This window comes from Brachyistius frenatus, unplaced genomic scaffold (assembly GCF_029030835.1).
Source record: "Brachyistius frenatus isolate BFR_SWC_R1_liver_20210118 unplaced genomic scaffold, ASM2903083v1 Contig_54, whole genome shotgun sequence".
Taxonomy (NCBI): Eukaryota; Metazoa; Chordata; class Actinopteri; family Embiotocidae; genus Brachyistius; species Brachyistius frenatus.
In genome coordinates, this window is record NW_027210653.1 from 2,076,499 (window position 1) to 2,099,138 (window position 22,640).

The 22,640-nt window shown below is 39.1% G+C and overlaps 1 protein-coding gene across 1 annotated transcript in view; it reads right to left on the minus strand.

Moving 5' to 3' along the window:
- LOC138624746 (collagen alpha-1(XXV) chain) overlaps positions 1-22,640 on the minus strand; it is a 148,812-nt gene that overhangs the window by 10,148 nt on the left and 116,024 nt on the right. The window contains exons 12-31 of the mRNA XM_069705223.1: positions 21,916-21,960; positions 21,122-21,148; positions 19,056-19,100; positions 13,630-13,662; positions 12,604-12,639; positions 10,599-10,643; positions 8,989-9,051; positions 7,690-7,758; positions 6,973-7,017; positions 6,382-6,426; positions 6,026-6,103; positions 5,507-5,530; positions 3,850-3,894; positions 3,651-3,695; positions 3,335-3,415; positions 3,181-3,243; positions 2,959-3,009; positions 1,664-1,690; positions 949-1,029; positions 471-506 (exon numbers count right to left, since the gene is read on the minus strand). Coding sequence (XP_069561324.1) covers positions 471-506; positions 949-1,029; positions 1,664-1,690; positions 2,959-3,009; positions 3,181-3,243; positions 3,335-3,415; positions 3,651-3,695; positions 3,850-3,894; positions 5,507-5,530; positions 6,026-6,103; positions 6,382-6,426; positions 6,973-7,017; positions 7,690-7,758; positions 8,989-9,051; positions 10,599-10,643; positions 12,604-12,639; positions 13,630-13,662; positions 19,056-19,100; positions 21,122-21,148; positions 21,916-21,960 — 984 coding nt within the window. The remainder of the gene's footprint in view (positions 1-470; positions 507-948; positions 1,030-1,663; positions 1,691-2,958; positions 3,010-3,180; positions 3,244-3,334; positions 3,416-3,650; positions 3,696-3,849; positions 3,895-5,506; positions 5,531-6,025; positions 6,104-6,381; positions 6,427-6,972; positions 7,018-7,689; positions 7,759-8,988; positions 9,052-10,598; positions 10,644-12,603; positions 12,640-13,629; positions 13,663-19,055; positions 19,101-21,121; positions 21,149-21,915; positions 21,961-22,640) is intronic.

Here is a 22,640-nt window from a genome sequence, read left to right on the forward strand (position 1 = left end):
TTTGGACTCATAGCAGGTCTTTCTACATAATTTCGATTTTCCAAACAAGTAGCAGATGGAAAGCAAAAATCATGTTTAGCCTCCACGTGAGCAATATCCCCACACTTGGTTTGACCTACAACTAGGACACAGAACTAGTAGACGTGCATTGGCCACAAAGGACACTTACAACACTGCTGACACAGTTAATGTATGAGTGTGTGTTAATGCTCAGTTAATGCAACACGCGACAAAACAAGAGCTTTGAAATGCCTGCTACGACTGCGTTGTGTATGGTCACTAACCTTTAATATTCTCTAATTAGCTAAGCCCAACAGAGGCTTACATGACTTAGTTTTTTGGTCACAGTGACATACAAAGAATGAGGTGACATGGGTAAAAAAAAAATTGAGGAAAAGGGGGACTTTATGGAGAGTGAGAGAGGTGGATAGAAGTTGGGTGGTGAAGCCTCTTGGTCACATGACACTCACCCTAATTCCGGGCTTGCCGTCCAAGCCGGAGGCTCCCTGTGTGGTTATGGAGGTATGAGTGACATGAACAAGGCGGGATTAGTACCAGATGAACACTGTTATTAGGACAGGTTGATGGCAGGGTTTACAACAACTAAATTACACTGTGTTACAGGGAGCTTGGCAAAGTAGTCAGCACAGGCAAATGAAAATGAGGACAGAAAATGGAGAAGGCACTGTAGACACTCACACACACATAAACAAACACACACACACACACACACACACACACACACACACACACACACACACACACACACACACACACACACACACACACACACACACACACACACACACACACACACACACACAAATTTGAGCAACAAGAAATATGACAGGGCTGAAATAGAAATGAGGGTTTTCTAGAAGTGCCTGAACAAAACACGGGGCAAGGCTGTGTGGTTGGAGGTATACTGTGGTGCACTGCACTACTTACAGGGAGACCCAATGGTCCACGGTCCCCTTTGTGTCCTGCTTCCCCTCTTATACCCTTCGCACCATGCAAACCAGGTTCACCCTATGAAAACAGGAGAAGATAATCGCAAGGTATCTGCAATTGCACTTATGCTTCTTTCTTTTGGGTCTTCTCGGCTCCTTCGTGTGCATCATTTCAGTAAAACCTGCACCTGGATCCTCATCATACATTATTCATGAGACAATAATTGACATGTCCTCCGACACATTATTTTCTATGACAATGATAAATGTTCCCGAGTTGAAGGGACAAGACTAAAAAAAAAATACTCAAGACGACCTTAAAGTATTATTCTTGACCTTAGAAATTAAAAGTTTAACAACTTCTTTTTTTTCCATTTTTAGACTGAGGTCACAAGATAACAGATGTCTTATTTCCATGACAACAGAGTAACTCTATTCACAGAGGAACGGCCATGAGGTGAAGTTCAAATCCTTGAAAACATCAATGAAGTTCAAGTTAAGATCTCCTTGTGCTGACAGATTTATTGTCGAGCTACTTTAAAGATATATGTGACAACAAGCACACTATGATGTATATGAAGCATACTAACTGTTAATAAACTATGATTGACAGGATGGATACAATAATTTAAAACAGCCTAAAAATGTACAAACACAGAACACATACTTGGATCATGATGTAACTGTATGTGTGCTTTTCTGTTGAGACTTACCTTTGGTCCAGGGAAGCCATGAGGTCCCTGAAAAACATAAACAGATAAATATAAGTTTGTAAAGTACCTTCCCAGACTGTGATCATTAATAGGTATTTGTCTTTCCTCCTCTAAATCAGTGTTCTATCTTTCCACCTTTCTGTATTGTGGTTCAAACAACAGCAAGTAAACTGTTGTGAAACCTGTGATGATGGAAGGGATGAGTAGAACAAGCAGCACAGTGAATTTCCCACAATCGAGTAATGACAGGCGCCCCGCCCTATGTTTTATTTCAATTTTGTTCCGAGGTAACTTCAGACAAGTAAACACTGCTGTGGAATTTTACAGAAGTCCAACTGGTCTACTGGTCCGCAGACAGATGGAAGATGTAATCTGTGACTGACAGAAAATGTCTTTTGCAGACTCTAAATACCCACAGAAGTTACTGCAGTGGATAAAAAAAGACACATTTCCAGTTGTGTCTGTCAGCATTACGGCTTTTAAAAGAAAAGTGTGGTGACTGAGGCTACTGTCATAAGCTGAGGTCAGTATATGCAGGGAAAATGTACAATTTCTGTGTCCGACCAGACTTTAAACTTGTAACAAGAATCATAGACACGCTACAGTATATGCTTTGCATGTGTTGCTGTAATTGGGGTGGGCTTGTTTACCACGGGGAGGAGATAAGTTTGGAGTGTTGACACATTGTGCAGCACCTCATTGCACGACAAGCTGTTATTAACAGAGAAAAACATTTCTCTGCACCTGCAGATGCTGCATGTGAAACATTTCATTGGATAGGGGTCTAGTCATTTTATTTTATGTGTTAAGTTTTTGGAATGTGTCAAAGGCAATGGTTCTCAACTGGTGGGTCATGACCCATTTATGGGTCACGGGCCATTTTGAGTGGGTTGCAGATTTGTGTGTGAAAAAGAAATGTTGAGAAAAAAAGTCAACTTTAATTTTGAAGTCTACAGAACTTCTGCTGCTGCGCTTTTATTGTGAAAGACATATTTCCCATGACTCATGCACATGCAGCAGCTATTTACCTACATCAGTAGTTAACTCTCATTTGAGCATTTGCAAACAGGGTTAAGTTTAGATCAGTCTGACTTTGTATTTAGTTCAAGATAAGTGATTTTTTTTTATTTAAGATGTCACACTATTCAATGTAGTAAACATGAGGTGCATTGCCAGTTTAAACTTATTTGAAATGCACATATTCCTGCAGTTTGAGTTATTTATGCCTTTTTTTTTCATCAGGTTTTTAACAGTGTACCTAAAAACTTTTTAGGTTGAGTTTTGAAGAAACTCACCATAGGTCCTGGGGGTCCATGGGGCCCTGATGACCCTGGGGAGCCGGTAATCTGAAAATATTAGAAATTATATCAGCAAATTATGATTCATTCAATGCATTTCACTTTAGCAGTACAATATACAATATAACAATAATTTGCAATGTGGTTTGTTACAAACAGCATCAGTAAAAAAAAAAAAAGTGAGTATATCTACAGTCTGTTATTATAAATGTTACTTACAGATGGACCTTGAGGACCAGGTAGTCCTGAATCTCCTTTGTCCCCTTTTACACCATTGACACCCTGAGGAACAAAAGCTTCATGACACCTGTTGTCTGAGATCTTTGAAGTGTGAAGAAACAAACCCATTTCAGAGGCTACTAGTGATTCTTACAGGTAAACCAGGTAAACCAGTCGTTCCTTTCTCGCCTGAAGCTCCAGGCATTCCCATGTCTCCTTTAGAACCTTTATAGCCCTGAGGGGACGGAAAAGAAACACAGAGAATTTTGATTCAACTGTTTATACTATTCCTCATTTGGCTCTTTATGCAAATGTATTTTGTATTGTAGTCAAAAACATCAAGACTTAAATAGCCTCAATGTCAGTGAACCGCCTAATAAATATAAAGTGATATACGTAAAGGTCACAGTTCTTCATAAACTTATTCAAAAGTGAACCCATCTATACATGAAAATAAAAGATCCACTCACTCTTTCTCCATCAAGTCCAGGAAGACCAGGCATACCACGATCCCCCTGGGACCAAAGAGAGGGGCAACGTTTTTATAAAAACCTTATAAACAGATTTAGAAATTGTCGAGAAATGATATGTTGTGACCTATAAAAAGGTGCCACTCGATGTGATATTCACACACAAAAAGAAAACTTTCAACATTTTTTTTTTTTTTACCTTAATGCCCTCTGGTCCGAGTGGCCCAGGAGGCCCTGGAGGACCCTGGACAGGAAGAGAGATTTGATCACGTCTCTATTTAACAGATGAACTTTATCTCTGCATGATCAGCTTAATATCTACTTTGTCGCGTTTGAATGCACCACAATTGGATTCTAACAGGGAAAATTGCCTGTCATTAATAACAGAAGGAACGTCACACATGAATGATTTGCAAAACAGTAAAATAAAAACATGTTAGAATTATAACAGGATGCTCAACTGAAAGACACATGCAGAAGTCATAACAGCGAGAGCACGTGGAAATAATTATTATCAGTGACAGAATTATATATTTTGATGTTAGGATGTGAGGGCTCCATGATCATGTCGCAAATAAATCATAAATTTGACAGCATTGAAAGCGATAACTCAGGGAAATGGAAGACATTATTACCATGAAAACTCAGCCATTTGTTGCTAAATTCTGCTCTAACTGGAAACTTCAGAATGATTAATGAGTGCAAGCAAAATCCAAATGTGTGTAGATTCGCTTTTGATGAAGAAGTTTCTCAGAGAATTTTCAGTTTGAAGCTAAATATGCTATTTATCTACCAGGCAAACCAACATAATGTGTTTATCATTGTGGAATAAAACCAAAAGTGCCACCTTAACAGAGCAGAGCACAAATGAAGAATGGTTTTCCAAACTCAGCACACTTATTTCTATTTTGGTATGGAGACTTAATTAAGTATTTAAATTTAGCTCACGTAGCCTAACTTATATACGTATAATTAAATACTAGGAAGACACTAAAATGTGGCAGACTAAAACTGCTAATTTCCTTTTGTTAATTTGTGGTAAATAAGGATGATTTTCCAAGGAAATGTTAGTTTAAGATGCGTGATGCCAAGTGGGCACATTTTCTACCTCGCTAACCAAAATAACATGCAAGGCTACCACTCTGGAATAATAAACTTCACTGAATGAGGCACAAATGAAGAGCAAATTTACAAACTCGGAACAATATTTACTTGGTATTAATGCACTTTTTTTTGCATGGAAAATAATTCATATTGATTTAAGTGACTTACCTTATATAGTGAATATATTTATTTTATAATTAACCGTCAGTTATTAATTCAAGAAACATTTTAGATTCACACAAATGCAAAACTACAATAATGAAGGTCTTTAAACTCGATTTTGAACGGAGCTCTTTAAAACAGAGTGTGCTAATAAAGCAGGACCCATCTTACAGTATCTATAACCATAGCAGTGAGTATTTTTTGGTGAATATTTCCAAACAGATTTTCCTTTAAATTAACACCAGCCATGGCTTTTGGAGCACCTGACGTAATAGGATTTTGACCTGAAGTGGACTGAGAGTGTTTGCAAAAGAAACATTATCATGTGATGGTTTTAAAGGATGTTTTATGGACATTCAAGGAGAAAAACCAGCAACTCAGGCAGCAAGTCAGGACGGTTACACAGAAGCATTATCGCAGCACTGAATACGGTTTCATCAACTGTTAAGCAAACAAGTTGCTAGGTGAGGGAGCACAAATACAACAGGGCAGCGCAAACCAGTGTTGGGATTGGGTTGGGCCCATGCTCGGACAGAGATGAATCACTGGTGGAGATGACACAATACACAGAACACACAAAGCCTAATTACCGTGACTGTAATAGTGGTAATCTTCTGCAGTTGCCCAAAGGAGTGGAAATGGGGAGGAGGTGAGAGATAAGATTGCAAAGGTCACATATTAAAGAATACCTTTGCGTCAGCATATTTCTGCTCACAAACTCCCTCTGACTTGGTTTAAAATAAATGTTTACATTATTTATGTGTATCATCTATGTAGTGCTAAATTGTTAAAGTAGTTGCACTTTAATTTTACATTGTCTTACCAAACATTACGATTTAAAAATGTGAATTATCAAACTTATTTACTTTTCCCCTGCAAATGAATCAAAACAATCATTTTTTTGCATTGTAAATATGAATGATTTGCAATTTGACGAATACAAAGTAAAAATCTTGGTGTATTGTGAGTACGATGTAGCAGAAGGTAAATTACTCATAAGTAGCCAAATCCCAAACGTAAATAATTTGTTAAGTTTCTTCATGTCCCTTTACTCTTACAGATAAGAAAAATTTGTGAAACGAGCTGCATTAAGTCATGATTTGACCGACCTGTAAAGCCTCCTGAATGTTGCCATTGTAGTCAATGATTTCAGTGGCTCCTTGGTCTCCTTTCTGCCCGGGTGGGCCCTGCACATCAGCAACATTAACATACATTTGTAAACAAATGTTATATCTAAGACCAATATCAGAGTGCCCCTGTTCCAAAAAAAAAAATCTGCTATAGGTTAATTACTGCCCACTGGTGTATCTGTTTGCAGTAATAATAACTGCCAGCAGTGTAACACAGTATGTCATTGGAAATTTAGGTTTTGAGTATTAATAAGGACGCAACATCATACAACTAAGAAATAAGTTAAAGAAACAGAGCAGCAGAACAGAGGCATATCTTTGATACACTTGCTTACCCTTGGGCCAGCAAACCCCAAGTCTCCTTTATCTCCAGTCTCCCCCTGATGTGTGAAGACAAATATAAATATTTAGAGCTAAAAAAAAAAACCTGCCATTACTGCTGCAGCTACACTCTCAATTGTGTAAACTGAAATGCCTGCAAATACTCTAGAAATCTCTGAAGTGGTCTAAATGTTTCAAAATGAAACTGTTACATCATACCTTGCTGTCGTGCAACATGTTCTACTGATACAGCTGTGTGTGTAACTATGAAACTGAAATTTAACTTGTATTTATTCTGATTTTGTCATTAAGTACCACAAGTACAACACTATAATGATACTTGCAGCGTTGAATATTACACACAGATTTGATGATATCAAACTTTGCACAGTTTGTCTACAGCTTTAACACAGTTTAACACGAATCTTAAAATTCTTGGCATTTGACATCCTAGCAAGTTCAAGACATTAGAACCAGCAGTGATTACCAAATGGCAGAAATCCAAGACCACGGCAAAATGTATGATGCTGGTTCTTTAAAACAAAGATCAGCTAATTATGATGCTCCATCCACTAAATTAAAGAAAACATATCAGCCACTCTCACCTTTGGCCCTTTAGGACCAGGTGTACCAGATTCTCCTTGTGAACCCTACAATGAGTGAAAAAACACAGATAATGAAGAGAATAGTGGTTTCAGGAACACTACAAAAGAGCTGAGTCCTTAAGATATGAACATAATTCTGGAGAACATAAAACAAACACTGTTCCATTTCATCATAAAAAAATTCAATGCATTTCTCATTCACATTTCACAGGCCATATCATCAAACTCTTGCGCTCCTCCCGAGAGAGCAACACAGTTTAACACAAGCAGCTTTTAATATGCCTTAACTGCCAAGCAAGGGAGAACGTGTTTATTTGAACTCTGTCACAGACAAAGGAGGGGTTTCACTTTTAATAGGATGTGAAGCAGATCTCTGCGTCGTATAAGTTTAGACTGGAGCTTAAACTACCTGCCGGGTCAGTGCCAGACATAAACAATGGTAAACTAATTTATATTGCATTTACATTACCACGGACTCAAGGGAATGCAATGGATTTATTACAGACTATAATGGATTAACCAGCTTTCTTTGTTACCAAAAGTGACTGTTTGATGAGATGTGAAGGCATTTTACTTTAATTCAAAAGTATGTGTGTGCTTTGATCAGAGAGGCTCTAGATGGCAGCAAAGCAACAAGCAGGCAGCTCATTGCTACAGGATCAGGTTTATATTTAATTCATATGGGCATGAATGCACATGTGTACTTCAGTTACTGACCTTTGGTCCGACAGGTCCAATTTCTCCTCGGTCACCCTTCCCTGGTGGTCCGAAGTCACCTTTCTCACCCTATAGGGACAAAAGACCAAACTGCTTGATAACAAAGCTGAGTTCCTGCTGTTCTGCTTTAACCTGCCACACAGAGCTGCTGATCAGTTTCTTTTTAATGTCAGCAGAAGGTCTACGGTGCATCTCCTGAGCATCACGCGTGATCAGTTTCCTTCACGCAACGCAGCATCGACTGAAGGAATCTGCTGCAAGAACTCTTCACCCTTCTCGAGCGTTTGCTTACTCGACGGATCGACATGGAGATATGCAGAGTCAGCACAATCTGCTCACTGGTAGACGTGAGCCTCGACAAGGTTGAGTGTATTTTTTAAGAAAAAACCCAAAACATCCACGTGGATCAAGTTTTCTTTGTCCTTCAAGTTAAATAAAGACAAATGCATATTGTTTTGTTCTGTAGGTGTGTGCATTTTTCTTTCAAAGTGAAGTGACAGAAGACGGCCAAGAGAGGGGGATGTGGTATAACTCTGAGCCCATACTGTCTCCAACTTATTGCTCATACTTTAAACCAGGAGGGACACAACCAATTATTCACCCCTGTTGATTCAGTTAGGCTTTGGTTTCTTTTCAAATAACTGCTTTCTAATGACAACTTATCAGTCAAGCAGAGAGCTGATTGTAAAACCACATGTATTTTGATGAATGTCACAAAACTTATCTTTTACATCATGAGAAATCCACAATAAAATATAAGGTAAAAACCCTGGTTGTCTCATGTGAAAGCTAAGGCGGCCAAATATTTCCTGCTTTTCTCTTTCTTTTTGGCTTCATCCTGACATTTCATTAAGAAACAGAGAATGCCAGAGGACAAAGCAAGACTAATACATCTTGATTATCAATGCACAGCAAACAGCCAGATGCAAAAGGACAATGCGAATGTTAATTCTCATGTGCGCGGATTATCACCGCTGGCTCCACACAGTCTGATAATGTCACAACTCAAAGGTAGCAGCAAAGGATTAGCTCGCTCTGACCACTTCCAAGAGACATTTTGAAGAAACAGGTTTATTCACCTTGGTAAAGAGAGAATAAATGATAATGAGACCAGACACACTGAAGAATTAGCGATTTCAATGATGCTCACACTGATGGGACGTAATAAATCTGGCAGAGAGGTTGCATCTCATTATTATTGATTTGAATAATGCACGGTGTCATTCTGAGCAGAAAATACCTCTCACATTGTGATAAACAAGACTGATGTGGTCACTGTGAGAACATTAAGTCACCCACCTTAGTTCCTGGGAGTCCTGGAAGCCCTGGCTCTCCCTGGGGGCCGAGGAATCCAGGCTCACCCTGAAAAAACCCAGCAACTATTACTCATTTTTCCACAGGGCATTTTTGGTGTCGCACTACTAATGAGCGCAAAACACACACACAAGATGCATGGCCAAGTATATTCATTACGACAGGCATGCACATCTCTGCTCGCACACTTGTACATGCACACAAACACACACTCAGGGAACACGTGCATAAATCACACGCAGACACACATTATCAGTGGCTTGCTAATTCCTTGCCGTGCTTTCACGTACTGTGTATATTCACGACTCTCTCTTCTGAGCCGAAACAGATGATACGACTGACCTTGTTAGAAACTCATCAGGGCACGCAGAAGTGTTCTGATTAAGTGTGTGTGAAAACCACCGTCTGTGCCACTTATGAAGAAGCTTGAACATTTTTTTGCACTTTCACTTATGAGGAGCGAGCTTCCAGTATGAGGTGCGATGTTGGATTGGATTTGATTTGCATTTGATTGGGAAATGACTTGACTGCAATACAATGTGACACCATTGGCAACCAGAGTTCCCACCTACAGTACATCAGGCACTCTGGAAGCCCTTTGGAGAGGCGATGAACGTTTGCCCCCCAAAGTTTTAAACTTTGATCGGATAAACAGCAAAAGAATGCGGAGCAGAACAAAGTGCAAGCCGTGCGTAGAACCTACGAGTGCTACGTTAACGAAATACTGTTAGAATCCATCAAGCATACAGTACAGGACTCTTAAGTAAAAACAGGAGTATATAAAATATAAAATGAAAGTTTTTTGTTGTTTTTGTTTTACAAGGCCAGCACATAAGCATTCAAAGAGTAAAAGCAAAACCAAAACAGTAACAAGCATCATCATCATGCCTGTGTGAGCATTCCTTGCATTCACGTTATATTTCAAGCTAATGGTCCTGAAATAAATTGGTGTGGTTGCTATTCTTTAACCATAAGATGGCAGTGACTTATTATGTGCCATTTGTGCATTTAGTTTCACCATCTGTTGTTGATACAGTAAAAAAAAAAAAAAGAGAGCAAACTCTTTCTCTAAATCCATAAAAACAGAGATTGAAAAATTCTGAATAATCAAATAAAAATCAAACTTCCTGTTTCTTTACAAGCAGTAGTTTTGACACATTTTGCACACAAATTCTTGATTGCCACCTCCAGGAATGAGACTTAAGTGTTTGCCAGGGAAGCAGTGACTCAATCATTAATTCGTAGACCTCTATGCTATTCACAAATCTTAACGAGACAGTTTCCCTGCTGACTTCTGGCATGCTCAGATCAAAAGCACAGCCTGTTTGATTTTGTCATTTTGCCCTAAACTCCTCGCCTTTCACTGCACTGGTATTACTGTGCCTCTACCACTGCTGCAGATTTAATGTTAAGAGTCTAGGTACAAATCCCACAAAGCAGGAAAGGCAAGATTATGAGACCTTAATGTGTCACATATGAGGCATGACGATGGGTCAGCTGAGTTTTGCTCTGAACTCTGCTACAGGCGAGCTGAAGCGGATGGACAGGGACGACACCGGGGGAGTGACTGGGGATAAAAACAGCGAAGCATTTACCTTTATCCCTGGGAGTCCAGGCAGCCCTGGAAGTCCTGGCTCTCCCTACACAGGAAGAGTGTGACATGTTACAGCCAAGCCAAGCTAAGCTGAGTCAAGCCTCATTTGTAGGCTCTTTGGGGTTCTATTAGCTCTACACTTTATTTTCTATTTGTGTTTTCTCTGGCTATCAACCAGTTGTAATTCTGAAAAGTGGCCTGCTGTCCAGAAGTGTGAGTTGACTGTCATTTTCTTGCGGTAAGCATTCGCGGAAGGTACTGCACATGCACTTTCATACCAACTCATGCAGCCGTGGCTTGACAGCGTGATTAGTGCTCGTTATAACACTCAACCCTTCACAAAGTGCAATGGAGTTATATTTTTTATGATTTGATTGATTTGGGCAGGTGTGAAAGGTTCTGGTTTCTGGAAGGGAAAACTGTCAGATACTTTGGGTTAACGTTGCAAAAGCGGTTTGAGAGAGCTGCCGTGGCTTCAAGGTCATTAGAGCTTGGCAGTGTGCGAAGTCGAGAGTTGGCCTATTTCTCCGTTACCAAGGTCGGGTCACTGTCAAGCTGAGAACTCCAGACTACCATAACCAAAGGTTTGAGTAACGCACAGTCAATTGAATCGACTGTGGAAAACTCTGAGGTCAAGTCCCTTGTGAGGCCACTTTCAAAATAAGACATTCAGACTTGGGATAATTTAACGCTCAAATAAGACTATTGTATTCATGGAGTATAAAAAGAAATGATTATCGCTTCACGAGAATGATCAACTCTTATGGCACTCAAGGGATCAAAGAGGAGACTGGAAATTTCCATTGTGGCTGATGAAAGCACTGGAAAATGAATCAATTAAAGTCTTTCTTGTGGACTTCACCAACACATTGAACACCATCCAATTGTAATATTGAAAAGGGAACAACAACTCAATCTTATGATTCCCACTATGATGATAAATACAATCGGTATTTGTGTGTCAGCAAGCAGAATGGATGTAAAATTAAAGTTAAGATTAAGCAGTTATAAAATTAGATAGGCCTCAACTGATTTCTTTGCAGCAAAAAAAAACCAGCACGTTCACTAAAAAGCCAGTCAGTCGGGAACCAGTTTCTCCAAACACAGAAAAGAGAGGGGAAATTAATGGCAAACAACACATGGGATTAAAAAGTGGAATTAGATGAGGCACTGGTGCAGCAGTCTCGTCAATAGACAAGTCTTTATTTTGTAGGAAACAGCTCCTCTTCTGCTGCATGATTATTTTATTAGTGTCTCATCAGCAGCTGTTTGTTCAGCAATATTCTCCTGATTTTCTTTGATGTTTCAAACAGTGGTTGGGAGAGAGAGGATATATTAGCAAACAATGCTTAAACAAAGAAAAAAAAAACTCTGTGTTTAGATGCAGAATAACATAATGGGATGACCTGGTGGTTTTAGATGTGGCAAATACAGGTCACAGTAAAATGGAACAAAATAAGAAAACAAAAGACAGAAGATTAATATATCCAGAGGTGTTAGTGTGACACCTGAGACCTTACACTAGCTCGAAACAAGTGTGAAGCCAAAGTAAATGCAAAATGAGTTGGAGTGTGTTGTTCAGAAGGTAAAGTTGAGGTGTCAGGTTCTGCTCAGTGAGCTGCACCCCCATGTCCAACCATCCTTATTAAACTTTAAACAGTGGGGTTAATCTGAGGTTTGCATGCTCTTCGCCAAACTTAATTTATGTTACACAACCGACTAGAGCTTGTCCAGATGTGTGTATTCACTGGAGAAAATGAACACTGTTGAGAAAGCTGCTGTCTGTTGAGTATTTACTGCTTCTGCATGGACAAATATCTTCTTAACAAAGTCCCTTATCAATACGCAAACCATTATAAATTGTAACAAGGCATATTTAACAAAAATATAGCTATGGTTAGTCCATAAGATTGAAGCCATATTACCAAGAAAGCTACATATATTTATGTACTACTGTCTATCTGCTGTGTATCAAAAGTGCATGAGTAGCAAATTACAATTATTACCTTTAGTCCACTTCGTCCAGGCTCTCCAGGTTCACCCTGTAATACATGCAAAGAGTTTTCTTTTCAACTGCTCCATTTTTGCATTGTGTTGGACCAGATATTTGTAAATCCATTACTAAGTTTGGATGTAAAATTCTTTCTAAGCTCTTAGTGCCACGAGTTAGATTCAATTGATGATGAAAGGGACTTTGACCCATTTCTGACAGGCTTCCTATCATTTGGAAAATTGGAAGTATATCAACAGGAATTATGCCTTCCCTGTTTCCTGCACAGAGCTCTGCCTGGTCGTTCACCTGCAAAACTCTTCTAGATGATGTCATCTAGATTAGTTTTGCAGAATCCAAGCCCTCCCTCAAACTACAGACTCTCGTTCCTTGTTTTTCACAAGCCCACCTCCACAGAAGCCGGGGTCTATAGGTGAAGTATATCTAATAGCTAATACCAGGGGAAAACGTTTAGAGGACAGAACACCAAGCATGCTGGTTGTTGTAGGATTTTTTTTTCTGTGTTTTCACATTTTTGACCCAATTTTAAAATAGAACACCTTTCCACTAGATAGACTGCCTGGTTTTCTAACATAACTCACTTTACAACAGTGAGATTGCTCTTGTAAGTTAACAAAACTGGGCTTTATCCTGATGTTATTTGGGTAATTACACTGAAGTTGCTGACATGTTTTGTAATAAGAAGTATATACAGTATCTATATCAAGTTTTTATGATGATATAATTTCCAAAAAGTCTACATCAAGTATGAGGTCAAATATGCTGTCTATATCACTCTTCACTCTACATGGGCCATACATAGAAAGCAAAGGGAAACTAAGCTGGATCAAAAGATACACCTGCAAGTTATCATATGTAAATACAAAGTGCTAATTATATTATATGTAATAACTAGTTTTTAAACGTCATGACATGTAAATATTTACTTGTAATATGAATTTACAAAGACCTGATGCAACTGACTCCTAATGAGGATCAGACATTGAAAAACCTTTCGCATTAAGATTAGCTTAGCTCTCACCTTAATGCCTGCTGCCGAGGAGCCCGCATCTCCCTGAGAAAAAGGTAGAAAAAAAGCAAATAATAGAAAGTTACAAGATGAAAAAACAAAAGTGACAAAGGCTATTATGAGACTCAACAGGGCTGTCTGTAAGGTCACAACAGGAACGAACATTACTGTGCAATCACAGTCGCAAAAATGATGAGTTACGAAAGAAACCTATTTACTGAACAATGCAGAACATAATTTCACAACTGCTGCTGCATTTGTCTGCATAAAAATTGGCTGGGAATCCAATTAGTAAGAAGATTGCCTCCTATGCTAAGCTGTGTTCACATTGAATGTACCTTCTCACAAAAGTTTGAGACAGCGTTTCTGTAACTACAGAGCTGGGAATCATTTCATTGTTTTTACACTGTCAGACTGCAGCTGTGTAGTGGTGATGACACGAGGGGTGAAATCTTACACTATATAAGAAGAAATCCACAACTGTACAGGAGGAAAGAGGCTTGATAGATATACTGTGCTAACTGCAAGCATTTAACTTTTTTTTTTTTTCACTGACTCTCCTCAGGTATTGAACGAGGTGGAGGCAGAGCCTCTTATATCGCATTGTTCCAGAAAGGTTATGCAGACATCCAGAACTGAAGCGCCTGCCTATGCATTGCATTATTGCTGCAGTGTACAGTAAAAACAGACATAAAACAAGGGGCCAATAAGTGTAATTATGGGCGGTTGGTGGGAAAAAGGAGTGGGGAGAAGGAGACGGGGTCTTTAGCTCTGGTGTGGACTCTGTGGTTTCACTACACATACGCCTCGTGCTCAGAAGTTGCTGAAGGAATGCCTCTCGCCCTCAGCTTTTTATGGGAGTCATTATGATGCATAGCACACAAGGCAATGTTTAATTGCGGCATTTTTTTGCAGACAATAAACTGTGTTACTGTTTACAGCTGGGCTTCGCTGCATACTCAAGAATGCTTCGATCCCTATCTAAAATTTTATCTTTCCATTTTTTTTTATACGAGTGTTTTCACAAGTTCTTTTAGATTTTATTGAGGGTGTAAGATCTAAGTGGATGAACTTTTACAGTTAGCTGCAAAAACAAGCTCCTTATATTACAATTTACAATATGAAGGATAAAAGAAAGACTTTCATATGATTTGCACTATGAATTAGAAATCTGTACGACCAAATACTTCAGAAAAAACACAAGTATCATGTTGTGGTTGACCTAAAATCACAGTAAAAAAGGAAACCTTATATAGAGGCCCATTTTCCTGACTTTTTTGTGTGTCCTCGCTGAATAGAAAACAAACATCAAAGTCAGAGCTGGTTTACACCTGTTGCTTTTTGGGAGGGATGGAGACGTGAGAAGGCCTCACATCTGTACTTAATTCTTACACCTTTAACAAAAAACAAACTACAAAAGATCTCACCTTGTTAAGCTCATAATTAAGCTAAGACTCTGCGTAAGCATAATTAACATTTTTTCCGTTATTAATCTCAGCAGGACCATAAGGAGCTAACATTGTGAAAAACTCAAATTCACAGCACAGTTTACACGGTTTTAATCAAAAAGCCATCACGACCCATGTGAAAATAATCATGGGAGGATGCTACACAAGCAATTAACACTTCACTCCCTGCTGCTGAAGTGCAAACCCAACTAACGTTTTCTGTCGTGCCAGATCAAAACACAAGTGACACCAAGCTCGAGATCCGAGTGAGAGATTTGACCAAAGTTTAATCAATTCCAAATGTATTCGTATGAGATGGAAAAAGCGGTGGAGTTGGGAGGTGAGCTGAGGTGTGGCACAAAGTGCTGAAATGTCCCAGCTGGGCCAATTACCACGGTGAGGCTCCAGTCTGGGATTTAACCGCAGAGCAGAGTAAGATGGAGAGCTGTCACCACAACTCCACTTCATTACAGGCACGCAGACCTGTCACTGCATATTGGCATTAAAAGATAATAGCGTGAAGGTCTCGTAATGTATGCCTGGTTAATCAGACCATTTTCCAGCTGTTTACTTGAGGAGTGAGATGCGAAAGAGATGGAGAGAATCAATCAGGGAGCAATGAAGCTGTGGCAGAATTTTGACAAATGTCCCCATTTAATACCGCCGCAGCCTTCAAAACATGACTCTTACTCCACATGATGGCCATTAGCAGAGATGACCACATTCAACGGCCTCAGCTGAATATCAACTTCAGTCACCGAGTCAGAATATATGTGAGGCAACACAAATTATGATTGGCTCGCAGCGCAGAAAGGCCCTGCCAACAGCTGAAATGTGGCCAGTTCACAAGAGCCTGGACCGGATCTTAGGATTCAAAATTATACCAACCACTGTGCCACGCTGGCCGAGCCAAGCACTCTAAGCCTGGCACCTCCCAAAACCAAACCAAGAGTTCGCTTGGCTTTTATTATTATTATTTTTCTTTTTTAACCTTTGAAGAATGTCTCTATCTGTGAGCTTCAACTTTAACAAGAAGTTAATTTCACAGGTAGTTAAATACTTAGGCAGAATGCATCGGAAGTAAATGGTTTAGAATTAAAGCTTTTAACTGTGGTAATGATTTGTTTTAAATGAGGCCAGTGATGGACGTACAGAGGTTGTTGGAAACAATTCTCCTCACAGTTGATGACTTATGAAAGCAACACAGCAGGTAATGTTTTACAAAAACAAACTATAAACAGTGACGGAAAGGAAGTGAGTGCAATTGCTCAAATGTTTTTCTGAAGTACAATTAAGATATCTGTTCCTGACCACTTGGTATTCTTTCCTCAGCCACATCTTTTTGACAGCTATAATTAATGTGACTTTATAATTCATGACTGTACATCTGAAATTGTTATTTTAGAAAATATAATTACACAAGAGAATATCCCTGTAGGGAACATAATCCTCCATTAAATGGCAAATGGCCATTTTTACCAATTGTTTTGATACAACATATTAATGTGAGCGCTTCAGAGATTTTGGCGAGATGGATTTTGTTACATTTGTACAGAGGCAAGCTAACAGTCTTCCTTTTTCCTGTCTTTAAACTGAGATAAGCTAACTTGCTGCTGGTTTGAGCAACATATTTACTTTACAGACATCAATCTTTCCAATCTCACGCCGAGCAACAAAGCAAATAAGCATATTTCACCAAATGTCAAGCTATTCTGTTAAACAATTTGACAATTTATACATTTTTTCACAACCAATAAACTAAATACAACCTATACAAAACAATTAGCCAGGAATTTTTGGGGCTGTTGGGGGCCATTATTTTAACTATGCCTTGACCAACTACGTTAAAATTGAATAATAACAATACAATCATAAAATGCATAATGAGCACATTTGCATGATAGTGGATTGTTTTTACACTGTGGTACAACTTAACTAACCACTGACTGAAGTATCAGTGTCAGGACTTCATATTTCAGTCATTCATGATAGAAACTCAAAGTTTATAGGATGTAAAAAAAAAAAAAAAGTTTAAAAGTGAGCATGCACGTAACCAAGAGTTCACTACATTCCTGTGATTTAGTCTTTTTCACACTCCACAGGTCCTCCACCGTCAAAACAATCTCCCGATGTATCATGCATAGCACAGCCCAACTGCTTACTCTGCAACCCCCACCCCCACCCGTACTCCCCGAGGTCTCTCTGCTTACCATACCGGAGCTTTCACTGCCTCACCTCTCACCTCGTGTTACCACATTTTCCCCGCAGTGCGTGCTGTGTATTGTTAACTTTGGCATCTTCAGCATGGAAGACTAAAAGATGCCATCCTCCCCTCCTGTGTCCCTCTGTTCTCTGGTTTCCTCCTCCGCCAGTGAAACAACAATAATATAATGGAAGCGCAATTGATCAGACACAAAACTCTGATGACGGGGCCTCGGCTTGGGCATACGTTTTTCTCGCTCGAACTGAAAATCAATCAATCCTCGGTGAGTCTGACATGTGTTAAACTCATCTGTATGTATCGTGATTGAAGTTATTCCTGCCATATGTTGTGCACTATGTTAAACTAAACACTTTCTCTGCCCTGATGTGAGATGAGGTAATACACATGACAAAAAAAAAGTCTACCTCTTAACATTACCGTCTGTCTCTCTTTATTGCAAAATACATGAGTATGCACTTGCAGAATGAATGGCAGGTGACTGACGACATAAGTCTGAATTCCCATAGTATTCAATTCCACTTTTTATTTTTCACTCCTGCAGCAAAAATCCATCATTTTTGCTCCTTTTATTGCACGAAGGTGGACTAGATCAAAGCATTGCTCGAGCTGCAAAGTTTTATCGCCCTCCACTTTCCTTTTTGTTCACTCATTTTCCACAGATGATATCCTGCATCTGTTTCCCTCCAATGGTGTCTTTCTTGGCTGCGGAGTTCAGCAGTCTTTTAAAAACCACAGCACCCATAAAGTGAGAAGTTATCAAAGTTGTTCTCCGCTGAACAGCAATAAATTGGCAGTGACATTTTGAGTACACCGCTTCTACGCTGCTGCTGGTCTATCAGCTACATTTTATTTTTATACCTAACTCAGTATTTTGTAGTAAAAAGGAGCACTTTTGATGTAAAACACATCGCAGTGTTTTGTGTTGGCTGTCTCTTCTCAGAAACTGAATTTTCTGATTTTTTTTTTTGTGTTGGCTGTCCCTTCTCAGAAACTGTATTTCCATTTTTCATCAGGTATTGCCATTTTTTTTGGCAACTTTGGAAACAAACTTTATCTTTTCCCAGAAGTGTGAAGCTGAACAGATTTTCAAATAATCATTTATTCCAATCCATAATTGTTCCGTTTCTAAAACTTAAACATGTTTGAAGAGTAAGGAGGCCAAAATTATGTCATGAAGTCACCCAACACAAATATGGCTCTGACCTATTTTCATAAATGCTGCTCTAACAAAATAATAACAGCAAAGGCGGCCTGTCAAGTTTTGGATTGGATGCATAATCTGCCTCTGGACATGATGCCAGTGTACTAATAGAAAACAAAAAAAAACTTTTCCCGAAAACAAAAGCTTTTTAGACAGAAACATGAATCCATTAGTTTAGCTCTGAACAATCTGTCCAGCAGAGCTCCACTCTCCCTTTTCTTGGAAATGGATCTCAACTTGACAAGCTGTCCTGGTTATAAATGCTCCCAAATTAATGCAGGAGCCATCCAACCAGAAAATGTAGCATCAGCGAAGCATAGCAATTAAGTCCACATTAAATACAAAAGATGCATCAAGTGGCGGGATGATTTCTGTTGTGCAGCCTTGACGACAGAACAGCTGATGGCTCTTGACCTCAGCTGCTTCTGCTGCTCTCCACAGATCTCCCCTCAGATGGCTAACATTAACTTCTTTAGTGTTTTCTGGCCACAGGCAGGCTTTCTGCTGTTTCTCTGTACGTGTTCCAAGACATAAACAAGGAGAACAAAAAGTGTAATTTACATACCTTCTCTCCCATATCACCTTTTGGGCCTTCTTCACCAATATCACCCTGTAACGAAATCACATATAATCATATTTAGTCAATTAAAATACAGGAAAAAGTTACACTTGAAAATCTGAAGTTAAAACACAAAGACAGTTGACTGATTGTTTCATCAGGCATAAAACACAGTAGGACACCATTTTTCTCTTTCTGCGATTGATGAAGAAAATTCCATGTAACAGCCATAATGAACTTCATCTTCACTTTGGTAACTGAGTCATCACACATAGTTGAAATATGACAGATTTCAGGTGACATAATACACTCTGGGGAGGAACTGTGGAGCTCCTAAACTCCTGGCGTAAACAACTGCAATACTTCTAAATTCCCAACTTTTCCATCTGTGTGAAACAGATGAAATGTCAGTGCTGCTCCTAGCCATGATAACGGCATGACTCAGTGGATGGTAATGTCATCAGACTTGTCGTCCTACCTTTCAGGTCCAGGCTGAAATATCTCAATAAATATTGGACAGGCTGCCATATCATTTTCTTTCCTGGGAACATTCATGGTTCCCAGAAGATAAATCTTTCACCTGAATGACTCTGATGATCCCCTGACTTTTCCTCAAGGGCCACCATGAGGTTGACAGTTATGATAGAGACTCATGTGTTTCAGTAGGACAGAAATTCCTATCACCACTCCTGTACTTTGTAATTATTGCTAAATAGCCGTTGTTAGCATGCTGGTTTGCATTTAGCTCAAAGCATCGCCGAGTTGACTTACAGACTCTCAAGAGTTTCTCAGGTTGCCATCGACTCTTGTCTCATTGATAAATTACAAATCATTGCATTGCTATAAATCCTGTTCATTTAATATCGTTATAGAAAAATATTTTACTAATTTGAAGGTGAATGGAAAAATCCAAGGATTTAAAGGGACAGGTGACGTCTCTGTGCAAGAAACCATCTTTGTGATGTCAGTCAGTACTTCAGGAAAATAATCCTGTGGTAACAGGCTCCATGCTTCTTGTTTTCTTGAATTTACTTGGTAGCTAATTAGTTAGCAACCAAAGCCAAAAACAACAGTTTATGTTCGCATATCTGGCTCCTCCAAAAATACAATTTCATAGCCCTTCGGGCCAAGTTTTAGTGCTCTCTGGCAGGGAACAGATCATTTAACTTTTAATAAATCCACATGATATTATATTATGATTAGACTGCAAATCATACAACAAATAACAGTTCCAAGGAATGAATTCAAAGGTTGTGTCCTTGTGGAGAATATTAAAAAGAACTTCTAGAAAGTGAGATTACTAAAACAGTCCCTATGCTTGACATTGCTGTTTATTTTTCCATCTATAAATTTATCTGTTAGAAGGTAAAAAGCAGTATGGGTCGTCTTGGACTCATGATATATTAGAAACCAATCTACGTTCTCAGGCCAATCAGTTATATTTACGACTTTCTTGAAGTGACATAATCTCCTGTCTGTGTTTCTTTAACTGTACATTAAATGATATTTGTACTCAGCTAATTCTCCACAGGACACCCATGATGCTGTGAGCAGTGGTTGCTCGGAGTTTGTTTCCACAAAGCCATATTATTACAGGAAACCAGGTATGTAAGTGATAAAGAATACGTGTCTGATTTGACTCAGAACAACAACCGAGAACAACTGCCTGAGGATCAGTTAGTGGTAGATGAAGCACGCCGAGTCATCACTTCCCTCCCCGCACTGTCGGCCCGGTCAGTGTTCACGCCTCCCACCCGCTGCTGTAGCGACTGTAAATAAAAGGCACCAGAATTTGGGAATGAAGAGAGTGAAGCTGCGACTCCTCTGTGAGGCTATTGTATGGGATTGTTTTTGGTCTCCTTCAAGGCCCCGACTCAGAGAAACTGGGGGCAGTTTTGTGACTCACTGAATCACTGACAAATCTCAGATGGGAGTCACCTCTAAAAAAAGAAAACGAGCTGGAGTTGTGAGACGTTCAAGCAGGGCTGCCGCTGTTTAGTCATGACGGCTGTTCTAACGTACATCAGACTGATGCTTACGATAATGTTCGGAGATGTGAATTAGCACTTTACCTTTTCACCTCCCTCTCCCATTTCACCCTGTTGGAAAGGAAAGCAGAGAATTAAACACAGAAAAGCTCGGGAGGGGGTTGGGTTAGGCTGAAGAATTATTGCAGACATTTAGGGTCAGATTGCATCTGGGGTTAAATTCGTGTTTGACTATTTGAAATTCTCTTGTGTTATGGCTGCTTTTTCCCCAGGCAGATCCTTGATATCAGCTTTTCTGAAGTATTTTTTCACGACCAATATTTTGGCTTGTCATTGCAGGGAAAGCAAAAGTGTACAAACGATTGCTTAGTTCCATTCAGTGTCCCAGTAAACCATGACAGTGAACCAACGTGCACAAAAGCAGGACTTTCCCTTTGTGAAAAACAGCCATGAATGATACACCTGTGCTTTCCCTACAGTGAAAAGCCAAAAATATCCGTGAAAAAGATCTATTGTCATTACATTACAAGAAGTCATGCAGTTTTCATTGTAAAGTAAATTTCACTAAAACTGATATGTATGAACCAGTATCACATTTCATTACACACATTGATGTCATGGAGAAAATATTTGTTGATGAAAAAAAATAAATGTTTTCCAAAAAATGAAAAAAACAAAAAGGATACACAAATGAATGAAAAAAAAAAAAAAAAAGTCAGATGGTCAAAACGTAAATTGTAAAATAAATTAAAAAAAAAAAAAAAAGTGATTCTTTGATGGAAAAAAAGTTTGCATGAATTAAAAAAAAAAAAAGAGGACATAAAAAGACGTCATGAATTTACAAGAATAAGAGCACACAGACTATGTGTGCACCCGACCTTGGCTCCTGCGACACCGTCCAATCCTGAGATGCCAACATCCCCCTATGGACAGCACAACATACACACAGTGGCTACATTCAGTGTGCTGTTTAAGCAATTTGAACTAAAACTTAAGGAAAGGAGATAAAAAAGAAAAACATTGTCTTTTCCATAACCTTAAGCCCTATCAGAGGTTAGGATTGTGTGAATGGTGCCCAAGTGTTCGTTGTCTGCACGATCAAGAGAGTGTATTAATAGTATTACAGTATTGTAAAAGAATAGACTCCATTCATTAGTGTCGGTCTACAGCTGAGAAAATCCCATCACACTTAAAAAAAACTTCAGAGGAATAAAATTATTAATACCGCAAATCTGCAAGTACTGAGGATAAACAAGCTGATTAAAAGCTTAATTATCTCTGGTTTTGTTCTGTATATGAGTGAAAGAAGAAAGCCAAGTCCATCTAATGAATGCCAGTTTGCCGTCTGAATCTCGGTTCTCTGCGGATCAAACTGAGAAACCAACCTCAGTCCATCTGTTGCCAAAAACAATTAACCTGCTGACCTTTGCAAACTGACCACATCATTAGCCTTTTAGAAGAGTAGTAGCTATTCCTCAACCCAGACAACTACAACCAGATGAAGCTGATTAGTGTAGCTAGGATGGAAAATAAAGCAATCTATTATTGTGATTAAAATACATGTCAATTGGCAGCTCAGTGTTAGCGGAGAACTGAGTTATTG